This window comes from Bubalus bubalis, chromosome 5 (genome assembly GCF_019923935.1).
Source record: "Bubalus bubalis isolate 160015118507 breed Murrah chromosome 5, NDDB_SH_1, whole genome shotgun sequence".
Taxonomy (NCBI): domain Eukaryota; kingdom Metazoa; phylum Chordata; class Mammalia; order Artiodactyla; family Bovidae; genus Bubalus; species Bubalus bubalis.
Window position 1 is genome coordinate 87,607,713 of NC_059161.1, and position 25,229 is coordinate 87,632,941.

The 25,229-nt window shown below is 38.8% G+C and overlaps 1 protein-coding gene across 3 annotated transcripts in view; it reads left to right on the plus strand.

Annotated features, from left to right (window-relative positions):
- Window positions 1-25,229, plus strand: part of GRM5 (glutamate metabotropic receptor 5) — a 661,611-nt gene that overhangs the window by 527,055 nt on the left and 109,327 nt on the right. For all 3 annotated transcript variants that reach the window (XM_025286183.3, XM_025286182.3, XM_025286184.3), the window contains exons 5-6: window positions 14,181-14,427; window positions 19,041-19,209. In XM_025286183.3, coding sequence (XP_025141968.1) covers window positions 14,181-14,427; window positions 19,041-19,209 — 416 coding nt within the window. The remainder of the gene's footprint in view (window positions 1-14,180; window positions 14,428-19,040; window positions 19,210-25,229) is intronic.

Sequence of the window (25,229 nt, forward strand, 5' to 3'; positions counted from 1 at the left end):
TGGAGTCTTGAAACATTGGTTAGCATTAGTAGGGTTGAGGAAAAGAAAACAGAAGGGATAGTCCAAGTTGGTTCTTTAATTCATTTAACAAATATTTATCAAGGGCCTACTATGTGCTAGGAATTGTTCTGGGAACTGTTCTAAGAAGTGGTAAGGAGAAAAATAATGTTGAGAAAGGAGATAGGGAGTGTGTGTGTGTGTGTGGTGGGGGGTGGAGGGGAGTGGAACAGAGATGAGATTTAGACAGGATATCAGAGAAATCTCACAGAGGAGATGATATTTGAGGAAAGACCTGAATTGGGGAGGGAATAGCTCTGCACATCTCTGAGGCAGATATTCCCCACATAGAATGAACAGCAAGTATTGGGTTGACCAAAACGTTTGTCCAGGTTTTCCCAAAACACTAATAATCCAAATGAACTTTTTGGCCAACCCAATTCAAGGGCCCAGAGGCATGAGCATGCCTGGAATGCTTGAGGATCAGGGAGGAGGATGGTGTAGCTGCAGAGGATTGACTGAGTGATTTAACTATTTTTATTAAAATATAGTTGATACACAATATGATATTAGTTTCAGGTGTACCACATAGTGATTCAACATTTATGTAAATCATTTATTGGGAAATGGTCACCACAATAAGTCCAGTGACCATCTACTCTCATACAAAATTACAATATTTTTGACCACATCCCTCATACTGTATATTATATCCTCATGATCTGTTTATTTTAGAACTGGAGGTTTATACCTCTTAATCTCCTCTACCTATTCCACCCAACACCCCACCACCACCCTGCCCTTGGGCAACCACCCACTTGTTCTCCATATGTATGAGCCTATTTTTGTTCTGTTTTGCTTATTTGTGTTTTAGATACCACATGTAAGTGAGATCATTTGGCATCTGTCTTTCTAACTTATTTCACTTAGCATGATGCCCTCTACATCCATCTATGTTGTCACAAATGGCAAGCTTTCTTTTTTATGGATGGATAATATTCTATTCTGTGTGTTTGTGTGTGTGTGTGTACCACATCTTCTCTATCCATTTATCTACTTATGGAATATAGCTTGCTTCCACGTCTTCGTTATTATAAACAATGCTGTAATGAACATTGGGGTGCATATATCTTTTCATGTTAGTGTTTTTTGTTTTCTTTGACTGAACACCCAGAAGTGAAACTGCTGAAAGCCTGAGTTTTTTTTTTTTTTTTTTTTTTTTTGAGGGCCCTCCATACTGTTTTTCCATAGTGACTGCACCAGTTTATGACTCCATCAACAATTGTCAAGAGCCCCCTTTCTCCATATCCTTGCCACCAGTTCACACTACTTGATGCCAGTCATTCTGACAGGCGTGAGGTAGTAACTCATTGTGGTTTGTATTTGCATTTCCCTGATGATTAGTGATGTTGATTATTTTTTCATGTGTCTGTTGGAACTCTATGAGTATTCTTTGGAAGAATGTCCATTGAGGTTCTCAGACCACATTCCAATTTGATTGTTTCCCTGATTTTGAGTTATACCAATTCTTTATATATTTTGCATATTAACTTCTCATCAGATACATTGCTTACAAATATCTTCTGCCATTCAATAGACTGCCTTTTCATTTTGTTACTGTTTTCCTTTTCTACACAAGAGCTTTTTTAGTTTGATATTTTTAGCACCATTTCTTTATTTTTGCTTTTGTTTCTCTTGTCTGAGGCAACAGATACAAAAAAATGTTGCTAAGACTATCAAAGAATATACTGCCTGTGTTTTCTATGGGTTTTATATTTTTAGGTATAATATTTAAGTCTTTCATCCATTTTTAGTTTATGTTTGCATATGGTGTACAAAAGTGATCCAGTTAAAATTTTTGAAAGTAGCTGTCCAGTTTTCCCAGCACCATTTATTGAAGAAAGTATTTTTGTGTATCCTTGACTTCGCTGTCATAGATTATTAATTGCCGATATAAGAGTAGGTTTATTTCTGAGCTCTCTATTCTGTACCATTGATCCATGTGTCTGTTTTTGTGCCAGTACCATACTGTTTTGATTACTGTAGCTTTGTATTATTATTTGAACTCAGGGAGTTCTTCCAGCTTTGTTCTTTATTGAGATTGCCTCAGCTATTTGGGATCTTCTGTGGTTCCATAGAAACTTCAGGATTATTTTTTCCAGTTGTGAAAAATACCATTGGAATTTTGATAGAGATTACAGTGAAGTGGTACATTTCCTTCAGGCGTATGGTCACTTTAACAATGATAACTCTTCCAATTCATGACTCATTTCATTGTGTCATCTTCAATTTGTTTCATCAACAACTTACAGTTATCTGAGTACAAATATTTACTATTTTGGTTAGATTTACCCCTACTGTTTTATTCTTTCCGATGTGATTATAAATGGGATTGCTTTCCTAATTTCTATTTCTAATCATTTGTTGTTAGTACATAGAAACACAACAGATTCCAGAAAAATTGTATCTTGAAAATTTAATGAATACTTTTAATACTTCTAATAGTTTCTTTGATGGAGTCTTTAGGGTTTTCTATATATAGTATCATGTCATCTGCAAACAGTGACAGTTTTACTTCTCCTTTCCCACTTTGTGACTCAGCTGGTAAAGAATCCATCTGCAGTGGGGGAGACGATTCAGCCCCTAGGTTGGGAAGATCCCCCGGAAAAGGGAAAGGCTAACCAATCCAGTATTCTGACTTGGAGAATGCCACAGACTGTATAGTCCATGGGGTCGCAAAGAGTAGGACACGACTGAGTGACTTTCACATTCACTTTCCTCTTTGCATTACTTTTGTTTTTCTTATCTGACTGTTATGGGTATGATTTCCAATATGATGTTGAATAAAAGTAGAAAGAGTGGGCATCCTTGTTTTTTCCAGATCTTAGATGAAATACTTTCTGTTTTTCACTGATGAGTATGAGGTTGACTATCAGTTCAGTCACTCACTCGTGTCCTACTCTTTGCAACCCCATGGACTGCAGCACACCAGTTTCCCAGTCCATCAACAATTCCCAGAGCTTACACAAACTCATGTCCATCAAGTCAGTGATGCCATCCAACCATCTCATCCTCTCTCGTCCCGTTCTCCTCCCTCCTTCAATCTTTACTAGCATCAGGGTCTTTTCCAATGAGTCAGTTCTTCAAATCAGGTGGCCAAAGTATTGGAGTTTCAGCTTTAGTAGTATTCGTTCCAATGAATATCCAGGACTGATTTCCTTTAGGATGGACTGGTTGGATCTCCTTGCAGTCCAAGGGACTCTCAAGAGTATTCTTCAACACCACAGTTCAAAAGCATCAACTCTTCGGCACTCAGCTTTCTTTATAGTCCAACTCTCACATCCATACATGACTACTGGAAAAACCATAGCTTTGACTAGATGTACCTTTGCTGGCAAAATAATTTCTCTGCTTTTTAATATGCTGTCTAGGTTGGCCATAGCTTTTCTTCTAAGGAGCAAATGTCTTTTAATTTCATGGCTGCAGTGACCATCTGCAGTGATTTTGGAGGCCCCCCCCCACCCCTGCAAAAAGTCTCTGATTGTCTCCATTGCTTCCCCATCTGTTTGCCAAGAAGTGATAGGACCGGATGCCATGATCTTAGTTTTTTTGAATGTTGAGTTTTAAGCCAGCTTTTTCACTCTCCTCTTTCACTTTCATCAAGAGGCTCTTGAGCTCTTTTTTGCTTTCTGCCATAAGGGTGGTGTCATCTGCATATCTGAGGTTATTGATATTTCTCCAAGCAATCTTGATTCCAGCTTGTGCTTCATCCAGCCCAGCATTTCACCTGATGTATTTTGCATATAAGTTAAATAACCAGGGTGACAATATACAGCCTTTATGTACTCCTTTCCTGATTTGGAAGCAGTCTGTCGTTCCATGGCCAGTTCTAACTGTTGCTTCTTGACATGCATACAGATTTCTCAGGAGGCAGGTAAGCTGATAGGTCTGTTACTCCCATCTCTTGAAGAATTTTCCACAGTTTGTTGTGATGCACACAGTCAAAGTCTTTGGCATAGTCAATAAAGCTGAAGTAGATGTGTGTTTTTTGGAACTCTCTTGGTTTTTCTATGATCCAACTGATGTTGGCAATTTCATCTCTTGTTCCTCTGCCTTTTCTAAAACCAGCTTGAACATCTGGAAGTTCACAGTTCACGTATTGCTAAAGCCTGGCCTGGAGAATTTTGAACATTACTTTACTAGCATGTGAGATGAGTGCAATTGTGCGGTAGTTTGAGCATTCTTTGGCATTGCCTTTCTTTGGGATTGGAAGGAAAACTGACCTTTTCCAGTCCTGTGGCCACTGCTGAGTTTTCCAAATTTGCTGACATACTGAGTGCAGCACTTTCACAGCATCATCTTCCAGGATTTGAAATAGCTCAACTGGAATTCCATCACCTCTACTAGCTTTGTTCTTAGTGATGCTTTCTAAGGCCCACTTGATTTCACATTCCAGGATGTCTGGCTCTAGGTGAGTGATCACACCATCCTGATTATCTTGGTCGTGAAGATCTTTTTTGTACTGTTCTTCTGTGTATTCTTGCCACCTCTTCTTTATATCTTCTGCTTCTGTTAGGTCCATACCATTTCTGTCCTTTATCGAGCCCATTTTTGCATGAAATGTTCCCTTCACATCTCTGATTTTCCTGAAGAGATCTCTAGTCTTTCCCATTCTGTTGTTTTCCTCTATTTCTTTACACTGATCATTGAGTAAGGCTTTCTTATCTCTCCATGCTATTCTTTGGAATTCTGAATTCAAATGGGTATATCTTTCCTTTTCTCCTTTGCCTTTCACTTCTCTTCTTTTTTCAGCTATTTTTAAGGCCTCCTCAGACATTGCCTTTCTGCATTTCTTTTTCTTGGGGATGGTCTCTATCACTGCCTCCTCTACAATGTCACGAACCTCCATCCATAGTTCTTCAGGCACTGTGTCTATCAGATCTAATCCCTTGAATCTATTTGTCACTTCCACTGTATAATGTAAGGGATTTGATTTAGTTCATACATGAATTGTCTAGTGGTTTCCCCTACTTTCTTCAATTTAAGTCTGAATTTGGCAATAAGGAGTTCATGATCTGAGCCACAGTCAGCTCCCAGTCTTGTTTTTGCCAACTATATAGACCTTCTCCATCTTTGGCTGCAAAGGATATAATCAATCTGATTTCAGTATTGACCATCTGGTGATGTCCATGTGTAGAGTCTTCTCTTGTGTTGTTGGAAGAGGGTGTTTGATATGACCAGTGCATTCTCTTGGGAAAACTCTTGTTAGCCTTTGTCCTGCCTCATTTTGTACTCCAAGGCCAAATTTGCCTGTTACTTCAGGTATCTCTTGACTTCCTACTTTTGCATTCCAGTCCCCTATAATGAAAAAGACATCTTTTGGGGTGTTAATTCTAGAAGGTCTTATCCGCCTTCATAGAAGCATTCAACTTCAGCTTCTTCAGCACTACTGGTTGGGGGACAGACTTGGATTACTGTGATACTGAATGGTTTTCCTTGGAAATGAACAGAGATCCTTCTGTCGTATTTGAGATTGCATCCAAATACTGCATTTTGGGCTCTTTTGTTGACTATGAGGGTTACTCCATTTCTTCTAAGGGATTCTTGCCCACAGTAGTAGATAAAATGGTCAATGGAGGTTGACTGTGGGTTTATCCAGTAGGACCCTTAGGTTGAGGTACATTCCCTCTACACCACTTTTTGGAGAGTTTAATGGATGTTGAATTTTGTCAAAAGCTTTTTCTGCATCTATAGAGAAAATCATATTACTTCAATTTGTTAATGTGGTGTTGTGACACTGATTGTTTTCTGAATATTGAAACATCCTTGCATCCCTAGGATAAATCCCACTTGATCTTGATATACAATCCATTTAATGTCCTTTTGAATTCTATATTCTAGCATTTTATTGAGGATTTTTACATCTATTTTTATTAGTGATATTGGTCTGTAATGTTCTTTTCTGTGTATGTTGTGCCTTTAGCTTTGGTATCAGGATGAAACTAGCCTCATAGAATTAGTTCAGACGTGTTCCTATCTCTTAAATTTTTTGAAACAGTTTGAGAAGGCTAGGTTTTAACTCTTCTTTTAAATGTTTTATAGAATTCACATGTGAAGCCATTTTGTCCCAGACTTTTGTTGCTTAAGAGTTTTTTATTTAGTGACTGACTCAGTTTCATTACCAGTAATTGGTATGTTCATATTTTCTATTTCATCTTTATTGAGTCTTAGGAGATCATTCATTTCTAGAAATTTATCCATTTCTTCTAGTTTGTCCATTTTATTGCCATATGATTATTCATAGTAATCTCTTGTGATCCTTTCTATTTCTCTGGTGTTAATTGTAACATATTCATTAATATTTTATTTATTTAGGCCACTTCTCTTTTTTTTCCTTAATTAATCTGGATAAAGTTTTATCAATTTTATTTTTTAAAAACAACCTCTTTTTTGTTTGTTTTTGTTAATTTTATTTTATTTTTATTTTTTTTAATATGAGAAAAGAGCAATACTTTATTTCCTTTTGCAGTTGTGTATAATTTTCCCTTATCTTCAAAAAGTAACTGTATCTTATTGATAAATTTTCTAAAATTAGGTAGTTAACTTCCATGTAAAGCAAGTTAAGTTTCAAATTAATTCAAAGTTTCAATTCAATTCAAAGTTTCAATTCATCAAATGAATTTAAATATTTTATTTATTTTTTAATTTTTTTTAAATTTTATTTTATTTTTAAACCTGAAACACTGTATTAGTTTTGCCAAACATCAAAACGAATCCACCACAGGTATACATACGCTCCCCATCCTGAACCCTCCTCCCTCCTCCCTCCCCACACCATCCCTCTGGGTCGTCCCAGTTTAAACTTTACAAAATTGTATTAGTTTTGCCAAATATCAAAATGAATCCGCCACAGGTATACATGTGTTCCCCATCCTGAACTCTCCTCCTTCCTCCCTCCCCATATCATCCCTCTGGGTCTTCCCAGTGCACTAGCCCCAAGCATCCAGTATTGTGCATCGAAACTGGACTGGCAACTCGTTTCATACATGATATTTTACATGTTTCAATGCCATTCTCCCAAATCTTCCCACCCTCTCCCTCTCCAGCAGAGTCCATAAGACTGTTCTATACATCAGTGTCTCTTTTGCTGTCTCGTACACAGGGTTATTGTTACCATCTTTCTAAATTCCATATATATGTGTTAGTATATTGTATTGGTGTTTTTCTTTCTGGCTTACTTCACTCTGTATAATAGGCTCCAGTTTCATCCACCTCATTAGAACTGATTCAAATGTATTCTTTTTAATGACTGAGTAATACTCCATTGTGTATATGTACCACAGCTTTCTTATCCATTCATCTGCTGTTGGGCATCTAGGTTGCTTCCATGTCCTGGCTATTATAAACAGTGCTGCGATGAACATTGGGGTACATGTGTCTCTTTCCCTTCTGGTTTCCTCAGTGTGTATGCCCAGCAGTGGGATTGCTGGATCATAAGGCAGTTCTATTTCCAGTTTTTTAAGAATGGGCCAAAGAACTAAATAGACATTTATCCAAAGAAGACATACAGATGGCTAACACACACATGAAAAGATGCTCAACATCACTCATTATCAGAGAAATGCAAATCAAAACCACTATGAGGTACCATTTCACACCAGTCAGAATGGCTGCAATCCAAAAGTCTACAAGTAATAAATGCTGGAGAGGGTGTGGAGAAAAGGGAACCCTCTTACACTGTTGGTGGGAATGCAAACTAGTACAGCCACTATGGAGAACAGTGTGGAGATTCCTTAAAAACAACCTCTTAATTTCATTAACCATTCCTCTTTTTCTTAGTCTAATTTATTTTCATTCTGATCTTATATATCTTCTACTAATTCTGGGTTTTGTTTGATCTTTTCCTCTAGTTACTTTAGGTGTAAATTTAGGTTGTTAACTTGGCCTTTTCTTGTTTCCTGCTGTAGGCCTCTATCACCATCAACTTTCCTCTTAGAACTGCTTTTGCTGTGTTCCTTAGAGTTGAATCATTGTTTTTCCATTTTTCACTTACTTCTAAGTATAATTTCCTCTTTGACTTATTCATTGATGGTTGTTTATTTTCATATTCTTTAGACTCCAGCTGTTTGTATTTTTTGTAGTTTTTTCTTGTAGTCAATTTCTAGTCTCATACTGTTATGGTCAAAATTTTATTTATTTATTTAATAAATATCAAATTTATTAAGGCTTGTTTTCTGGCCTAGTATGTGTTCTATCCTAAGTAATGTTCCCTGTGCACTTGAAAAGAATGTTGCTTTTGGATGGAATGTTCCATGTGTAGCTGCTAAATCCATCTGGTCTAATATATCATAAGGGCAATAATTACTGACTTTCTGTCTGGATAATCTGTCCATTGATTTAAGTGAAGTCTTAAAGCATTCTCCTACTATTGAATTACTGTCAGTTTCTCCTTTTATGTTTCTCAGTTATTTGCTTTATATATTGAGATGCTTCTATTTTGACTACATATATATTTACAACAGTTATATCTTCATCTTGGATTGATCCCTTTATCATTAAGTAATGTCCTTCTTTGTCTATTGGTACAGTCTTTGTTTTATTTTGTTTTATTTTTTTAATTTTAATTTAATTTTATTTTTTAACTTTACAATATTGTATTGGTTTTGCCATATATCAACATGAATCCACCACAGGTATACACGTGTTCCCCATCTTGAACCCTCCTCCCTCCTCCCTCCCTGTACCATCCTTCTGGGTCATCCCAGTGCACCAGCCCCAAGCATCCAGTATCGTGCATCGAACCTGGACTGGTGACTTGTTTCATATATGATATTATACATGTTTCAATGCCATTCTCCCAAATCATCCTACCCTCTCCCTCTCCCACAGAGTCCAAAAGACTGTTCTATACATCAGTGTCTCTTTTGCTGTCTCGTATACAGCTAATCTCAAAAATATACAAGCAACTCCTGCAGCTCAATTCCAGAAAAATAAATGACCCAATCAAAAAATGGGCCAAAAAACTAAGTAGATATTTCTCCAAAGAAGACATACAGATGGCTAACAAACACATGAAAAGATGCTCAACATCACTCATTATCAGAGAAATGCAAATCAAAACCACTATGAGGTACCATTTCACGTCAGTCAAAATTGCTGCGATCCAAAAGTCTACAAGCAATAAATGCTTGAGAGGGTGTGGAGAAAAGGGAACCCTCTTACACTGTTGGTGGGAATGCAAACTAGTACAGCCACTATGGAGAACAGTGTGGAGATTCCTTAAAAAACTGGAAATAGAACTGCCTTATGATCCAGCAATCCCACTGCTGGGCATACACACTGAGGAAACCAGAATTGAAAGAGACACATGTATCCCAATGTTCATCGCAGCACTGTTTATAATAGCCAGGACATGGAAGCAACCTAGATGTCCATCAGCAGATGAATGGATAAGAAAGCGGTGGTACATATACACAATGGAGTATTACTCAGCCATTAAAAAGAATACATTTGAATCAGTTCTAATGAGGTGTATGAAACTGGAGCCTATTATACAGAGTGAAGTAAGCCAGAAAGAAAAACACCAATACAGTATACTAACACATGTATATGGAATTTAGAAAGATGGTAACACTCTTTGTTTTAAAGTCCATTTTGTCTGATTCAAGTATTGCTGCCTCAGTTTCTTTTCATTTCCATTTGCATGGATTATCTTTTTCCATCCCCTCACTTTCACTTGTCTTTAGATCTGAAGTGAGTCTCTTATAGACAATGTATACATGGGTCTTGTATTTCTATCCATTCATTCTATGTATTTTGATTGGAACATATATGGACTAAAGTCCCTTTACATTTAAAGAATTATTGATAAGTATTCACTTATTGGGTTTCCCTGGTGGTTCAGTGGTAAAGAATCTGTCTGCCAATGCAGGAGACATGGGTTTGATCCCTGGGTCAGGAAGATATTCTGGAGAAGGAAATGGCAACCCATTCCACTATGCCTGCCTGGGAAATCCCAAGGACAGATGAGCCAGGTGGGCTACAGTCCATAGGGTCACAAAAGAGTCTGACACAACTTAGCAACTAAACCACAACAGCAAAATTAGCTCACTGCCTTTTGGTTAATTGTTTTGGGGTTGTTCCATAGTTCTTTTTTGTTCCTTTTTCCTTTCTCTATTCTGATTTTATAACTGCTGTGTTATGCTCAGAATCCTTTCTCTTTTTGGTGTGTATCTATTATATAGATTTTTGGTTTGTGTACCATGAGGTTCCTATATAACAATCTATATTTATAGATGACTATTTTAAGTTAGTGATCTCATAAGTTCAAATGCATTCTAATAAGCTTATGCTTTTACCACCACCAGCCCCCACCATTTTAGGGTTTTGATGTCATATTTTACATTTTTTTAATTTTGTGTATCCCTCAACTTCTTATTGTATTAATAGGTACAGATTATTTTAATATTTGTCTTTTAACATTCTTAATTGTATGTAATTAGTTGCCTTTTCTTGCTAAATATTCAGGGAGGAATAATTTAAGTAAAGAATATTAAGAGTCAGAAGGATAAGGTGTGGAATACCATGAGTCAAAATCCTGTTTGTCTTTGAAAGTCATGGCTTGGACATTGGGTTTTTCCTTCAGTAATAATGGAGCCACTAGAAGTCTGATCAGAGGAGTATCATAATCTGACTCTTATTTTAAGAATATTTTTATAGTTATTGCATTAAAAATTTACTGGCGTGGGTATAGAATAGTTTAAGGTAGAAAGAAAGAATCTAGTTAAAAGACTATTGCTGTAATCCAGACAGGATATATATCTTGAACCTGACAAAAGTAGATTTGCATCAAATAATCTAATTCTGGATATATTTTGAAGATAGATCAAATAAAAGTAGACAGAGAATGAAGGAAAGAAAAAAAAGTCAAAAGTGACTCCCAAGTATTGACTTAGCACCTAGAACAATGGCGTTTCCAGTGGAATGAGGTCAAATGTCAAAGTGTGAATAGAGTCTGTGCAGAAAAGGAAATTGTAAGATTTGGTTGGAAAGTAGCCTAGGGCCAGTGTCTTGTCCTGAGATGGAAACAAGATTACCCATCTTACACTTATGTCAGGATGAACCATGCTGGCTTCCCCAGGAGCCTCTATGCCAGTACTGTTTGAAAGTCATAAAAAGTCATGTCATCTTTGGAGAGTTCCTATATATCTCTCATAAATAAAAACTTCTCCCCATATGAAATGTTCTGTGTTTACCTGATCTGTTACTTTTATATAATACCCATGTTCTTTCTACATGTTTCACTCCTCTCCATTCCTCAATTACCAGGCCTGGTAGTAGATTCCATCTCCTAAATACTTCTGTCCATAATCATGACCTCTACCCTCAGCAAGGGCATTTTCACCTGTCCCTGGGATCACTGCATTACCACTTAATGGGTCTTCATGACTCCACTCCTGTAGCCCTTTAAATGTTTCTCCAATGTAGTCAGATTGATCTTTCTAAATTAGAAATCTGATCATGTTTTTTCCTATTTTAAACACAATAAAAGATCCTAGGGCCCTTAACCTGGTTTAAGCAATCCTGCCTTCCTTTACTATTTCATTTCTCCTCATTCTCCTACCTCCTACCCTACATTCCAAACATTCCAACCTTTTTAAAGGTTCCCAAACATAGTGTGTTTGATCTCATCTGTGAACCTTCAAACATGCTGTCCTCCACTCTTCTTCCAGCAGATACTCAGCCACAATGCTCAGCATCAGTGAATGTCTTGGTCTAGTGCTCCTCCCTATTCAGTCCTGCTAAGATGCTTATCTGCCCTCTAGACTCTGAGTAAACAAAAACAATAACCATGTCTATTTTATTCTACATTATGTTCCCCACTTTCAGCAAGTTCTGAGCAGTCAGAACTAACAGGCATTCATTCCATATTTGTTTAACCGGTAATTCATCCCAAATGTTAGTTCTTTAATGAAATGTTCCCAAGGGCCCCTCATTGACAGGGACTGCTCCCTCTTTGGATCTCAATAGATTTTAACTCCACATCTGTTATAGATTTATCACCTTCTGCCTTTCAGTGTTACATAATTTATCTCTATTACTGAACAACTCTCCTTTTAAGTGCAGAATCCATCTCCAATTCATTTTTAAATTTTCCTTAGATCACCATACACAGAGCTTTATGTATACTCAGACTCCAGTAAATATTTAATTAATGGATGAATTAATGAGGCTTCAGATCAGATCAGATCAGATCAGTCGCTCAGTCGTGTCCGACTCTTTGCGACCCCATGAATCGCAGCACACCAGGCCTCCCTGTCCATCACCAAATCCCAGAGTTCACCCAGACTCACGTCCATCGAGTCAGTGATGCCATCCAGCCATCTCATCCTCTGTCGTCCCCTTCTCCTCCTGCCCCCAATCCCTCCCAGCATCAGAGTCTTTTCCAATGAGTCAACTCTTCGCATGAGGTGGCCAAAGTACTGGAGTTTCAGCTTCAGCATCATTCCTTCCAAAGAAATCCCAGGGCTGATCTCCTTCAGAATGGACTGGTTGGATCTCCTTGCAGTCCAAGGGACTCTCAAGAGTCTTCTCCAACACCACAGTTCAAAAGCATCAATTCTTCGGCGCTCAGCCTTCTTCACAGTCCAACTCTCACATCCATATGTGACCACAGGAAACACCAGAGCCTTGACTAGATGAAACTTTGTTGGCAAAGTAATGTCTCTGCTTTTGAATATGCTATCTAGGTTGGTCATAACTTTCCTTCCAAGGAGTAAGCGTCTTTTAATTTCATGGCTGCAGTCACCATCTGCAGTGATTTTGGAGCCCCCCAAAATAAAGTCTGATACTGTTTCCACTGTTTCCCCATCTGTTTCCCATGAAGTGATGGGACCAGATGCCATGATCTTAGTTTTCTGAATGTTGAGCTTTAAGCCAACTTTTTCACTCTCCTCTTTCACTTTCATCAAGAGGCTTTTTAGTTCCTCTTCACTTTCTGCCATAAGGGTGCTGTCATCTGCATATCTGAGGTTATTGATATTTCTCCCAGCAATCTTGATTCCAGCTTGTGCTTCTTCCAGCCCAGCGTTTCTCATGATGTACTCTGCATAGAAGTTAAATAAGCAGGGTGACAACATACAGCCTTGACGTACTCCTTTTCCTATTTGGAACCAGTCTGTTGTTCCATGCCCGGTTCTAACTGTTGCTTCCTGACCTGCATATAGGTTTCTCAAGAGGCAGGTCAGGTGGTCTGGTATGCCCATCTCTTTCAGAATTTTCTACAGTTTATTGTGATCCACACAGTCAAAGGCTTTGGCATAGTCAATAAAGCAGAAATAGATGTTTTTCTGGAACTCTCTTGCTTTTTTGATGATCCAGCAGATGTTGGCAATTTGATCTCTGGTTCCTCTGCCTTTTCTAAAACCAGCTTGAACATCAGGAAGTTCACGGTTCACATATTGCTGAAGCCTGGCTTGGAGAATTTTGAGCATTACTTTACTAGCATGTGAGATGAGTGCAATTGTGTGGTAGTTTGAGGATTCTTTGGCATTCCCTTTCTTTGGGATCGGAATGAAAACTGACCTTTTCCAGTCCTGTGGCCACTGCTGAGTTTTCCAAATTTGCTGGCATATTGTATTTCAGAATTTCCAAATAGGTCAATTTATGGAGCATATATACTTTGAGGTTGGAAGTAGTAGGTGATAAATCCAACTAGGTAAGTTGAGGCAAGACAATAGGGTATCTACTTTGCTCAGCTAAGACTTAATTGGAGATTTGTTGGAGATTAATTGGAGAAACTGGAGATTTGTTGAGGATATCTAAACCAAGGAGGTATATTATCACAGGTAAGTACTTGGTAGATTAATCTGTCTTTAAGATAAAGTTTGTGGAATTTGATGGAGTGCTATACTCCATTCATCCCCAGAATTTGGTAATAGAGGAAGTGAATCTTGGTATTGGAGGGGATTCAGGTCTTTAAGGTCTTGGGGAAAAACATGAATATAGAAGAGAATTAGGAATACTAATAGTATTAGGAATACTATTTTGGCACCTGTTCTTGGTATTTCCTCTGGTTCTAATTCTTATAAATTGTTCTAATGCATTGTCAAATTATTCAGAATCCATAAAGAGCTATAGTAGGATTAAATCTCAAATTTAATCCCTAATTTGTTTTCCCACAGGTTCTCTGACTCTGAGAACACATCATGTGCAAGACTCCAAAATGGGATTTGTGATCAATGCAATCTATTCCATGGCCTATGGGCTCCACAACATGCAGATGGCCCTCTGTCCAGGCTATGCGGGCCTCTGTGACGCCATGAAGCCAATTGATGGACGGAAACTTTTGGACTCTCTGATGAAAACCAATTTTACTGGAGTTTCTGGAGACATGATCCTATTTGATGAGAATGGAGACTCTCCAGGAAGGTATTGTTACCATTCTCCTCTAGACACCAGAGCCTGATCACTCTGTCTCTTGATCCTGTGGAGCCTATTTCTCTCCTTTGTGGTTATCTATGCTTCCCGGACATGTTTGCTTAGTTCTGACATCACAAAGCGAGTAAAGACAGAGAGAGGAAGCCCCATTTCCTGTGGCCAGGAAAAAGTGTGAATGCTGATGTCTAAAACGCAGTCTTGGAACCATCACCACACTTCCGAGACCCACACTTAGAGGCAGGAGCCTCACAGTATAGTTGGATAATTAAAAGCCAGTTCATGGTTTCTCTGTACATACTTGCCCTGTTATTCCACATATTCTGATATCTTCTTGGGTCACAGAATTATTCTGAAACAGGAAGAATTCCATTTCTGGTAATCCAGAAACAGGACTGAGGTGTTATTCTATTGTTTGTTGTAGGTACAGTAAGTTACAAATCATATTTTATTTTAGAATACTCCACTGGAACACTGTCTCCCTTCTTGAGGTCTAAATGGCATTTTTCTCTAAAATTTTACCTTTCACTTAGAGAGGAGCCTGAGAAATACGAACTCACTGATAATTATAGGCCAGACTCCAGGGAAGTCATTAAGTACCTAGAACTTACCATCTTTCACATCTATCTAAGACTAAATTCTTAAGTGACTCTTCACATGAGACTTTTAATCCATGAGGGATAATGTCACTGAAGTGACATTCTGACTTGTAGCAGGGCTGAGTCTTCGATCTGCCCTGCATTAGGACAGTCGGGGTCCTTGGGTTGGCCACCTTAAAACCCCTGCTATTTTTCCAGCCACAGCTTTTGCTTGACAGGTATGCCTGGAGAGGCTGTGTTTACACTGTTTGCAGCTGATCCTGCCAAGAGAAGGTCCCATGAGTCCCTCCATGACTCACACGCCATGTGCCCACACATGGTACCAGCCATCTTGGTCTAGCTTGTTTCACATGCCTGATGCGAGCTGGAGTTTGTCCCTGATGCAGCTGTTACTATCTCACAAGCTGAACTTCTACGTGACAGCAGTTCCAAGTCAGGCAGCCAAGAGGAGAGCTGGATACTTTCTCTATTCTCGCGAGTTGATGAGTACTGCTCCATGCAAGCTGTTGGCCAAGATAAGACTTTTATATATATATTTTAAAAAAAGACTTTTATATATTGTTTTCTACTTGGCAGAAATGTAAGCATTTTCTCTGGGCCAAAGAGAACTTCACATTCGTTGTAAGGCATCTTGGTGTTTGGTGTTTAGTTGTTAAGTCATGTCATTTGTGACCCCATGGACTGTAGCCTGCCAGGTTTTTCTGTCCATGGGACTTCCCAGGTGAGAATACTGGAATGGGTTGCCATTTCCTTCTCCAGAACTTCTTCGGGCAGGTCAATGAATAAGCTCAGGCTTCAGGCTCAGGTCAAGGCTGGGCTCTGACATCGTCCCGTGGATTTATTATTCCTGTGTGCATCCCTGGAGCACTCACATCAGCTTGGAATTTGTTCATAGCCTTTGTTGACTACAGCTCCATTCATTCAAATAGTTTTCATGACATGTACCTAAGTCAGTTCCAGAAACCAGACAATGAAGAAATAGCTCAGATGGCTCAGCTCTATTCTAGTGGGAAAGCTTAACAGATCTGAACATCACTGTCTCATTCACAATCTCCCAAATATGCTGGAATAGGGGATGTTTAGGACACTGGCCCTTAACCATTTGCAGAATAGGAATCTCTTTAAGACTCAGATGAGATTTATAAGTATTTTCTCATGGACAATATCCATAAAATTTTGCAAACAATTTCTGGGAATTCACAGTTGTTTAGAGACTTCTCATTCATTACTAAGGTTGGATATTACAGTAATCTACTAATAAATGATCAGAATTGGCCCCTGAGCATACAAGCCAAACTCAGAAAAAAGTGGTTTGCAAATTTTGTTTTTTCCAATGAATCCAGTGATAGTTACAAGATAATTACAACTCATATTTACTGAGTGTGTGTTCTGAGGCAAACACTTAGCTAAATCCTCTACATTTTAATCCTATGAGGTAAGTAATATTATCATACTCTTTTCTAGCTGAAGGCTCACAAACTGAGACTTACAAAGGTTAAATGACTTGCCCAAAGATACAGCCTAATATACGATAGAGTCAAGATTCTAACTCAGTGTTCTGGACTTCAACTCCTAACCTGATACAGCAGCCTGCCAATTACAGTATCAAAATCAAAAAGCCCCTATTCTCCTGAAAATGTATTTGTAGGCACTGCATTGTTATTTCTCTGGAGTAAAAGTTGCAGCTGAATCAAAGGCATTTCAACCTGGGCCATAAACCAGAGGAGACTAGGGTGATTAGGGGTTCTCCTAAAATGCTGGGGTCACAAGAGGAAGATCCTAAACAGGGGAAGCTAGGAGAGGTGACAACTTAGACTGGCACGCGTAACTACAGATTGTTAGAGACTCAAATTCAATCATTGCTTTTAAGTCTCACATAACTAGACTATTACAGTTCTTGAAACCCTTGGGCAAGCAAGTGTGGTACAGAATTCTGAATTTTTGGTTTACAAAAGTATACAGTCATATAATGCCTGCAGCATACTGTGGAGCAGTATTCCTTAAACAACACATTAATATTTCTACCGCAAAACATATGCATATTCACAGGTAAGTGTCTCATGACACTGTGGGTCAAGTTCAGTCACTAGATAAGTCCAGAATGGCTCATGATTTGCTGCCAAGTGCATTATGAAAAAACTTATGGTTTTTAAGAGCTCTAAGGATTTTAGAATTATAGACAAGAAATATGGACCTTTACTATTTACCACCAATGGGATAGATCACAGGTTGGCAAACTGCTCCACAGGCCAAATCAGGTCTGCTGTTTTTGTAAATAAGGTTTTACTGGAACACAGCTTAATTTATTTTGGACTTTCCTGGTGACTCAGTGGTAAAGAATCTGCCTGCTGGTGCAGAGGATGCAGGTGCAGAGGATCCCTAGGTTGGGAAGATCCCCTGGAGTAGGAAAGGGCAACCCACACCAGTATTCCTGCCTGGAAAATTCCATGGAGACAGGAGCCTAATGGGGTCACAAACAATCGGACACAACTTAGCAACTAAATAACAACAAAAAGTCTCGTTTGTTTAGATACTGTCTATGGCTCTTTCACACTGCTCTAACTGTGTTGTGTAGTTTCAGCAGAAGCCATCTCACAAAGCCTAAAATATTTACTATCTGTCCCATTATAGCAAAAGTTTTCTGACCCCAACAGATAAATAGGAGTCCACTGACAAATAAGGTTTAAGAGGCTCTGTGACTGCCTGGGGCTGCCCAGGTGGCTCAAGAGGTAAGGAATCTGCCTGCCAATGCAGGAGACACAGGCAGTAGACTCGGGTTCAATCCTTCAGTCAGGAAGATTCCCTGGAGGAGGAAATGGCAACCCGCTCCAGTATTCTTGCCTGAAGAATCCCATGGACAGAGGAGCCTGGCGGGATACAATCCATGGGGTCGAAGAGAGTCAGACACACACATGCACACACACACACACACACACACACACACACACATGTTGATGCCTGGGAATAACCATAACTGAGCAGAGGAGACATGGAGAATCAACGTCAGATTAAGTACAAATCACTATTTAAAGCAAAAATATAAACATTATATTGTGGGGATTTGTAAGCATGAGTATATAAAACAGACAACATGGCCTAAGAACAATAAATGTTAAAGGCTGAGAATTCACAAGGTACTAGTACGTTCCAGCATTTCTACATTGCATAAGGTACTTTGCTGCTGCTGCTAAGTCGCTTCAGTCGTGTCCAACTCTGTGTGACCCCATAGACGGCAGCCCACCAGGCTCCCCCGTCCCTGGGATTCTCCAGGCAAGAACATTGGAGTGGGTTGCCATTTCCTTCTCCAATGCATGAAAGTGAAAAAATAAAGTGAAGTCGCTCAGTCGTGTCGACTCTTAGCGACCCCATGGACTGCAGCCTACCAGGCTCCTCCATCCATGGGATTTTCCAGGCAAGAGTACTGGAGTGGAATGCCATTGCCTTCTCCAATAAGGTACTTCAGAAGCTGTCAATTTTCAGAACTATTTTAAACATCATTCCTTCAAGTGTCTTTATACAATGAGTTTAGCCATTGATAAAGGATAAAATAAGAACGGATCAGGTCCTATCCAAATTACCTCCACATTCATTAAAGCTGAAGCTAAGATTAAAGATTTACCAAACTTCTCACTTAGTTAACAAAGGAAATTTATCATTTTATTTCAGAGGAGATGAAAACCTTGCTGTCTTTTTAAGAAGCCTAAAGAAGTACTTCCTTAAACTTCTTGAAGTTATTCCAAAACTGTCTTTCATCACGCTGAGGTCAAGTCACCTTCTCACATGGGATTATTTTCTACTTCAGGTGTAAGCTTCAAAGTTTAAAAAATAAAGGTCTCTGAAGAGAAAGTGAAATAGACAAGCTTTTTGTTATTCTAAGTGTACTGTCATGGAAAATTCCAGTGTCACTAATATGACAATAGGTACATTTTGGAGGGCAGAAATCTGTTGCTTTTTCATAGCTGAATATTTATATTTTAGCTGAATAATTATTACATTCTTGTTTCTAAGGTATGAAATAATGAACTTCAAAGAAATGGGAAAAGATTATTTTGATTATATCAATGTTGGAAGCTGGGACAATGGAGAATTAAAAATGGATGATGATGAAGTATGGGCCAAGAAAAGCCACATCATCAGATCTGTGTGCAGTGAACCATGTGAAAAAGGCCAGATAAAGGTAAAATAGAGCCTGTGTTTCTTTCATGTTTGTTGTAAGTTCTAATGGATTCATTATCACTGAATGTTTTGAACAAGTTGAGACATTTGTTTTGCCTTTTCCACAGTAAGCTTCTAATGTCAAAAACCTCTAATTCTTTTCTTATTAAGTCCTTTTGATACTTAGTAAAACCCAGAGCAGTCTTCACAGTTGGACTGACTGAACCAACTGGTGCGTCGTGCTTACACCCCGTCTACTCATGTAAGCCTTTAGAAGACACGCTTCCTGGGAATAAAGAGTTCATAGCTGGAATTCACATCAATTTCTAATTAACAACAAATATTTATCAAACTCCTCTAATGTAATAGTTTACATTAGTGGGGCAAAAATAAGTAAGACACATTTACTCTCACAAGATTAATAGTCTCAATGAGGAACAACCGTGTGGGCACAGAGAGGTAATGTTATATAAAATGTGATGATGTCATTAAAAGAAAGAAAATAAAAGGGAGCTTAAATAAGTTCTTACAGAAGAAAGGAACAAATGTCTTCTCCATAAAATGTCAGACATTGAATCATGAAAAGTGGATATGATATCAGAGAGGGATGCAGGGAAGTCATCAATTTAGAGGGAAGAACAACAGGAAAAGTACAGAAGTGGTCAGATTGTTCTGGAATAACAGTGAATTAAGCTAGGGTGCAGTGCTCTAAACGGTTACTGTGAAAGAGAAAGCTGCAATGATAGATTGAAGCCACATTTGTGGAGAGTTTCGGATACCATACTAACAGGTTAAACTTATTTTTAACCAGGAGTCTGAAAAAATTTTGCCCAAGATGCTGACATATTAAGGCGAAAGTGTTAGTCACTCAGTCATGTCCAACTCTTTGCGAACCCATGGAATATGGCCCATCAGGCTCCTCTGTCCATGGGATTCTCCAGGCAAGAATACTGGAGATCCAGGGGATCTTCCTGACCCAGGGATCTGCTGAATTTCAGGCAGATTCTTTACCGTCTGAGTAGTGAAGATTCATGAGAAGAGTTATGAGAAATGAATAAAGAAAGAAGAGACAGGTTAAAAGGACACTGTAACAGTGATGACAAGGGCCCCGCGTTATGGAAGCAACAGTGGGAGTGGAAAGTGGGTGCGGAGCTATTTGAAAAAAACAGTAGAGGGGTAGCCTTAATCAGCCCTGGCTATCAACCATAAGCCAAGAATATTTACTATCTGGTCTTTTGTAGAAAAAGGTTGCCAACTCCTAATATTCAGTGACCATTTGCATCTTGACCAATCATCTTGCAATCAAACTCTTCATGTAAAACTCTTTTTAGACTCACTTAAAATATCAACTGTCCATAATTTCCAGCCCTTCCCATATAAAGATTAGCTGGTATAAATTACTACATGGAAGTGGCCTGTTTTGACCCTTCATAGCAATACAGTTTGAACCTGTAACTTCAAAATGTTGAATGATTGTTTCAAGAGATTTTTTTATATATGCTTTTCTCCCCCTTTCTCCCAGGAATAAGTTACCCATTGGAAGAACTTAACTCCCTGTTACCATATTTTCAATACTAGTTAATTTGTTGCAATGTTTATATAGTCTTTTTTAATCCCAAATTCTATTTTCCCAACCAGATCTCATTTTCACCCCATTAAATATATAACAGAGGTTCATGACATTGTAGAGGAGGCAGGAATCAAGACCATCCCCAAGAAAAAGAAATGCAAAAAAGTAAAATGGCTGTTCTGAGGAGGCCTTAGAAATACCTGTGAAAAGAAGGGAAGCGAAAAACAAAGGAGAAAAGGAAAGGTATACCCATTTGAATGCAGAGTTACAGAGAATAGCAAGGAGAGATAAGAAAGCCTTCTTCAGTGATCAGTGCAATGAAATAGAGGGAAAAAATAGAATGCGAAAGACTAGAGATCTCTTCAAGAAAATTAGAGATACCAAGGGAACATTTAATGCAAAGATGGGCTCAATAAAGGACAGAAATAGTATGGATCTAACAGAAGCAGAAGATATTAAGAAGAGGTGGCAAGAATACACAGAAGAACAGTACCAAAAAGATCTTCATGACCCAGATAATCATGATGGTGTGATCACTCACCTAGAGCCAGACATCCTGGAATGTGAAGTCAAATGGGCCTTAGGAAGCATCACTACGAACAAAGCTAGTAGAGGTGATAGAATTCCAGCTGAGCTATTTCAAATCCTGGAAGATGATGCTGTGAAAGTGCTGCACTCAATATGCCAGCAAATTTGGAAAACTCAGCAGTGGCCACTGGACTGAAAAACGTCAGTTTTCCTTCCAATCCCAAAGAAAGGCAATGCCAAAGAATGCTCAAACTACCACACAATTACACTCATCTCACACACTAGTAAAGCAATGCTCAAAATTCTCCAAGCCACGCTTTAGCAATACGTGAACTGTGAACTTCCAGATGTTCAAGCTAGATTTAGAAAAGGCAGAGGAACCAGAGATCAAATTGCCAACATCCGCTGGATCATCGAAAAAGCAAGAGAGTTCCAGAAAAACATCTATTTCTGCTTTATTGACTATGCCAAAGCCTTTGACTGTGTAGATCACAATAAACCATGGAAAATTCTGAAAGAGATGGGAATACCAGGCCACCTGGCCTGCCTCCTGAGAAACCTGTATGCACATCAGGAAGCAACAGTTAGAACTGGACATGGAACAACAGACTGGTTCCAAATAGCAAAAGGAGTATGTCAAGGCTGTATATTGTCACCCTGCTTATTTAACTTAAATGCAGAGTACATCATGAGAAATGCTGGGCTGGAAGAAGCACAAGCTGGAATCAAGATTGCCAGGAGAAATATCAATAACCTCAGATATGCAGATGACACCACCCTTATGGCAGAAAGTGAAAAAGAACTAAAGAGCCTCTTGATGAAAGTGAAAAAGGAGAGTGAAAAAGTTGGCTTAAAGCTCAACATTCAGAAAATTAAGATTATGGCATCTGGTCCCATCATTTCATGCCAAATAGATGGGGAAACAATGGCTGACTTTATTTTTCTGGGCTCCAAAATTACTGCAGATGGTGATTGTAGCCATGAAATTAAAAGATGCTTACTCCTTGGAAGGAAAGTTATGACCAACCTAGATAGCATATTCAAAAGCAGAGACATTACTTTGTCAAAAAAGGTCAGTCTAGTCAAGGCTATGGTTTTTACAGTGGTCGTGTGTGGATGTGAGAGTTGAACTATAAAGAAAGCTGAGCACCGAAGAATTGATGCTTTTGAACTGTAATGTTGGAGAAGACTCTTGAGAGTCCCTTGGACTGCAAGGAGATCCAACCAGTCCATCTTAAAGGAGATCAGTCCTGGATGTTCATTGGAAGGACTGATGTTGGAGCTGAAACTCCAATACTTTGGCCACCTGATGCAAAGAGCTGACTCATTTGAAAAGACCCTGATGCTGGGAAAGATTGAGGGCAGGAGGAGAAGGGGACGACCGAGGATAAGATGGTTGGATGGCATCACTGACTCAATGGACATGGATTTGGGTGGACTCCGGGAGTTGGTCACGGACAGGGAGGCCTGGCATGCTGTGGTTCATGGGATCGCAAAAAGTCAGACACTGCTGAGCAACTGAACTGAACTGAAATATATAACTGACTACACTTTCTTGATATGGCTTAAAATGGTCACGGAACAGCTTCCCTAATGATATCAACACCTCGTAGCATTGATCAGATTTGTTAATTTAGGGTCCATGAAAGGACACTTAGTCTGGCAAAGGGTCAAATATTTTACATATTGTTATTCATAAGGAAAGCATACTACTTCCAGGGTGTTCAAAAAGATTGGAAATTAGTCTGAAAGAGAATTGTCAGCACCTCTTGTATTCAAAATGAATGTGAAACAGAACATATATAACAAGTGAAAAAAGGTAAAACAAATCAGTTCTTAATGATTGGAAGACATTATGTTGTCCCTATCAATTCAAAAAAGATCATAATAATCGGAATTAATCTTGGAAAAGGTCATAAGCTTTTCTGGTAAAAAACTGAAGTTTATAAAGCCATGCAAGTTGAATCACAGAAAGTCAGCATATTTCTAAGAGGAAAAATTCAAGTGCTTTTGTTTGCTAGGCTGCTAAGAAACAATCCTTCAGCATTTGAAATGTGCCTCCTTGCATTACAAAATCTAGTAACTGTCCCAATGATAGTTTTTTACCAAGTGGGGTTGAAAATACCCTGAAAATGAATTCCATATCTCTATGTGGGTATGTATATGTATATTACTAATAAAATAGTTAATATTTAAAAGTATTCTACAGTTTACAAGGGCTTCCCTGGTGTCTCAGATGGTAAAGAATCTGCCTTCAATGAAGGAGACCGGGTTTCATCCCTGGGTCGGGAAGATCCCCTGGAGAAGGGAATGGCTCCCCACTCCAGAATTCTGGCCTGGAGAATTCCACGGACAGAGGAGCCTGGCAGGTTACAGTCCATGGGGTCGCAAGAGTCAGACGCAACTGAGCAACTAACACACACACAGTTTACAAATCATCATGATACTCGATTCACTCAGCTGTGTTTGACTCCTTACAACCCCATGGACTATAGAGCATCAAGCTTCTCTGTCCACTGAATTTTCTAGGCAAGAATACCGGAGTGGGTTGCCATTGCCTTTGCCACAGATTTAATCCTCAGGGGACTCTAAACACAGGTTTTATTTCAAAAGCATTAGTCTTGGTTGGAAGAAAGAGAATCAGCTGGGAGACTGCTCCAGGCTACACAATTATTTGGTGGCTCTAAGTAAGACGGCTTCCCTGATGGCTCAGTGGTAAAGAATGTGCCTGCCAATGCAAGAGACCTGGGTTCAAAATCTGGGTTGGAAAAATCCCCTGCAGGAGGCAATGGCAACCCTGTATTCTTGTCTGGAGAATCACATGGACAGAGGAGCCTGGTAAGCTACTGCTCTGTGGGGTCACATAGAGTTGGACACAAATGAGCGACTGAACAACACCATAAGTAAGACTGGAACTTTGGTACCCCTTGATTCTCTTTCCTCACCTATTTCAAAATATCATGAACCCTATCTTGATGTAAACCAATAAGGCTCAATATTTATGAGCATGACCTCAAAGTCCAACAGGCATTACTTGATCTCTCATTTACCCACATGTTGTGCGAACTCTCTAAACTTTAGTTTTCTCCCCCACCCCCCAAAAAATGAATAAAATAAAACTAGCTACCTTATACAGAGCTATTCCAAAGTTTCAATGAGATGACACCATACGGCATGCACTAAATTACCTGTACACAGTCAATATTCTTATGAAGGAAGCTTTAGATAGATGAAGCAGGTCTGATGAGCAGTTTTGCCTCATTTGCTGGTTATTTTAGGGAAAGGATGTTTCAGGTGCTTTTGTCATCATTTCCTACTAGTATTGCTGGAGTGCCAAAAGTCAGCACGGGGGACAGTACAGAATAGAAGAAAGGCATGCCAGCTTACAACTGTGTTTAGCTACAGAAATCCAGACATTATTATCAAAGGTCGTTAACAGAGTTAGCACCTCAGACAAGGAATCTGAAGTGTAATCACTTCTGTGTCTAGTTTTTAATCACAGATTTAATTATTTATAGGAATGTTTAATGAATGCTGTCTCTATTCCACAGAGGCTATTCATGTACCATTTGGTGGGGGGAAAAAAAAAAGAAAGACCCATTTCTAAAGAATAACATCTGGGACTCTTTCAGCTGTTAAATTATTTCAATTATTTTCCATTGCCTTTTTAAAAAATGAAACAGATGAAGAGGAATATAATAGTCTCAGTGACCTTATTCCTCTTCCTCCCAAGCAAATCAAACTACTAGAATAGGAAGGAATGGGATGAATCGTTGAGCCAGATTTTTAGTAGAAACTGTCTAAGAAGTGATCTCCAGAAAAAGCATCTTCTGCCTCTGAATTCAAAACAAATTCTTAATTGCTTTATCAATATAGATAGATTTTTTTTTTACACTTTAATAGACATACCATGAGGGGCTTTTTTTTCCCTAACAATTATTCAA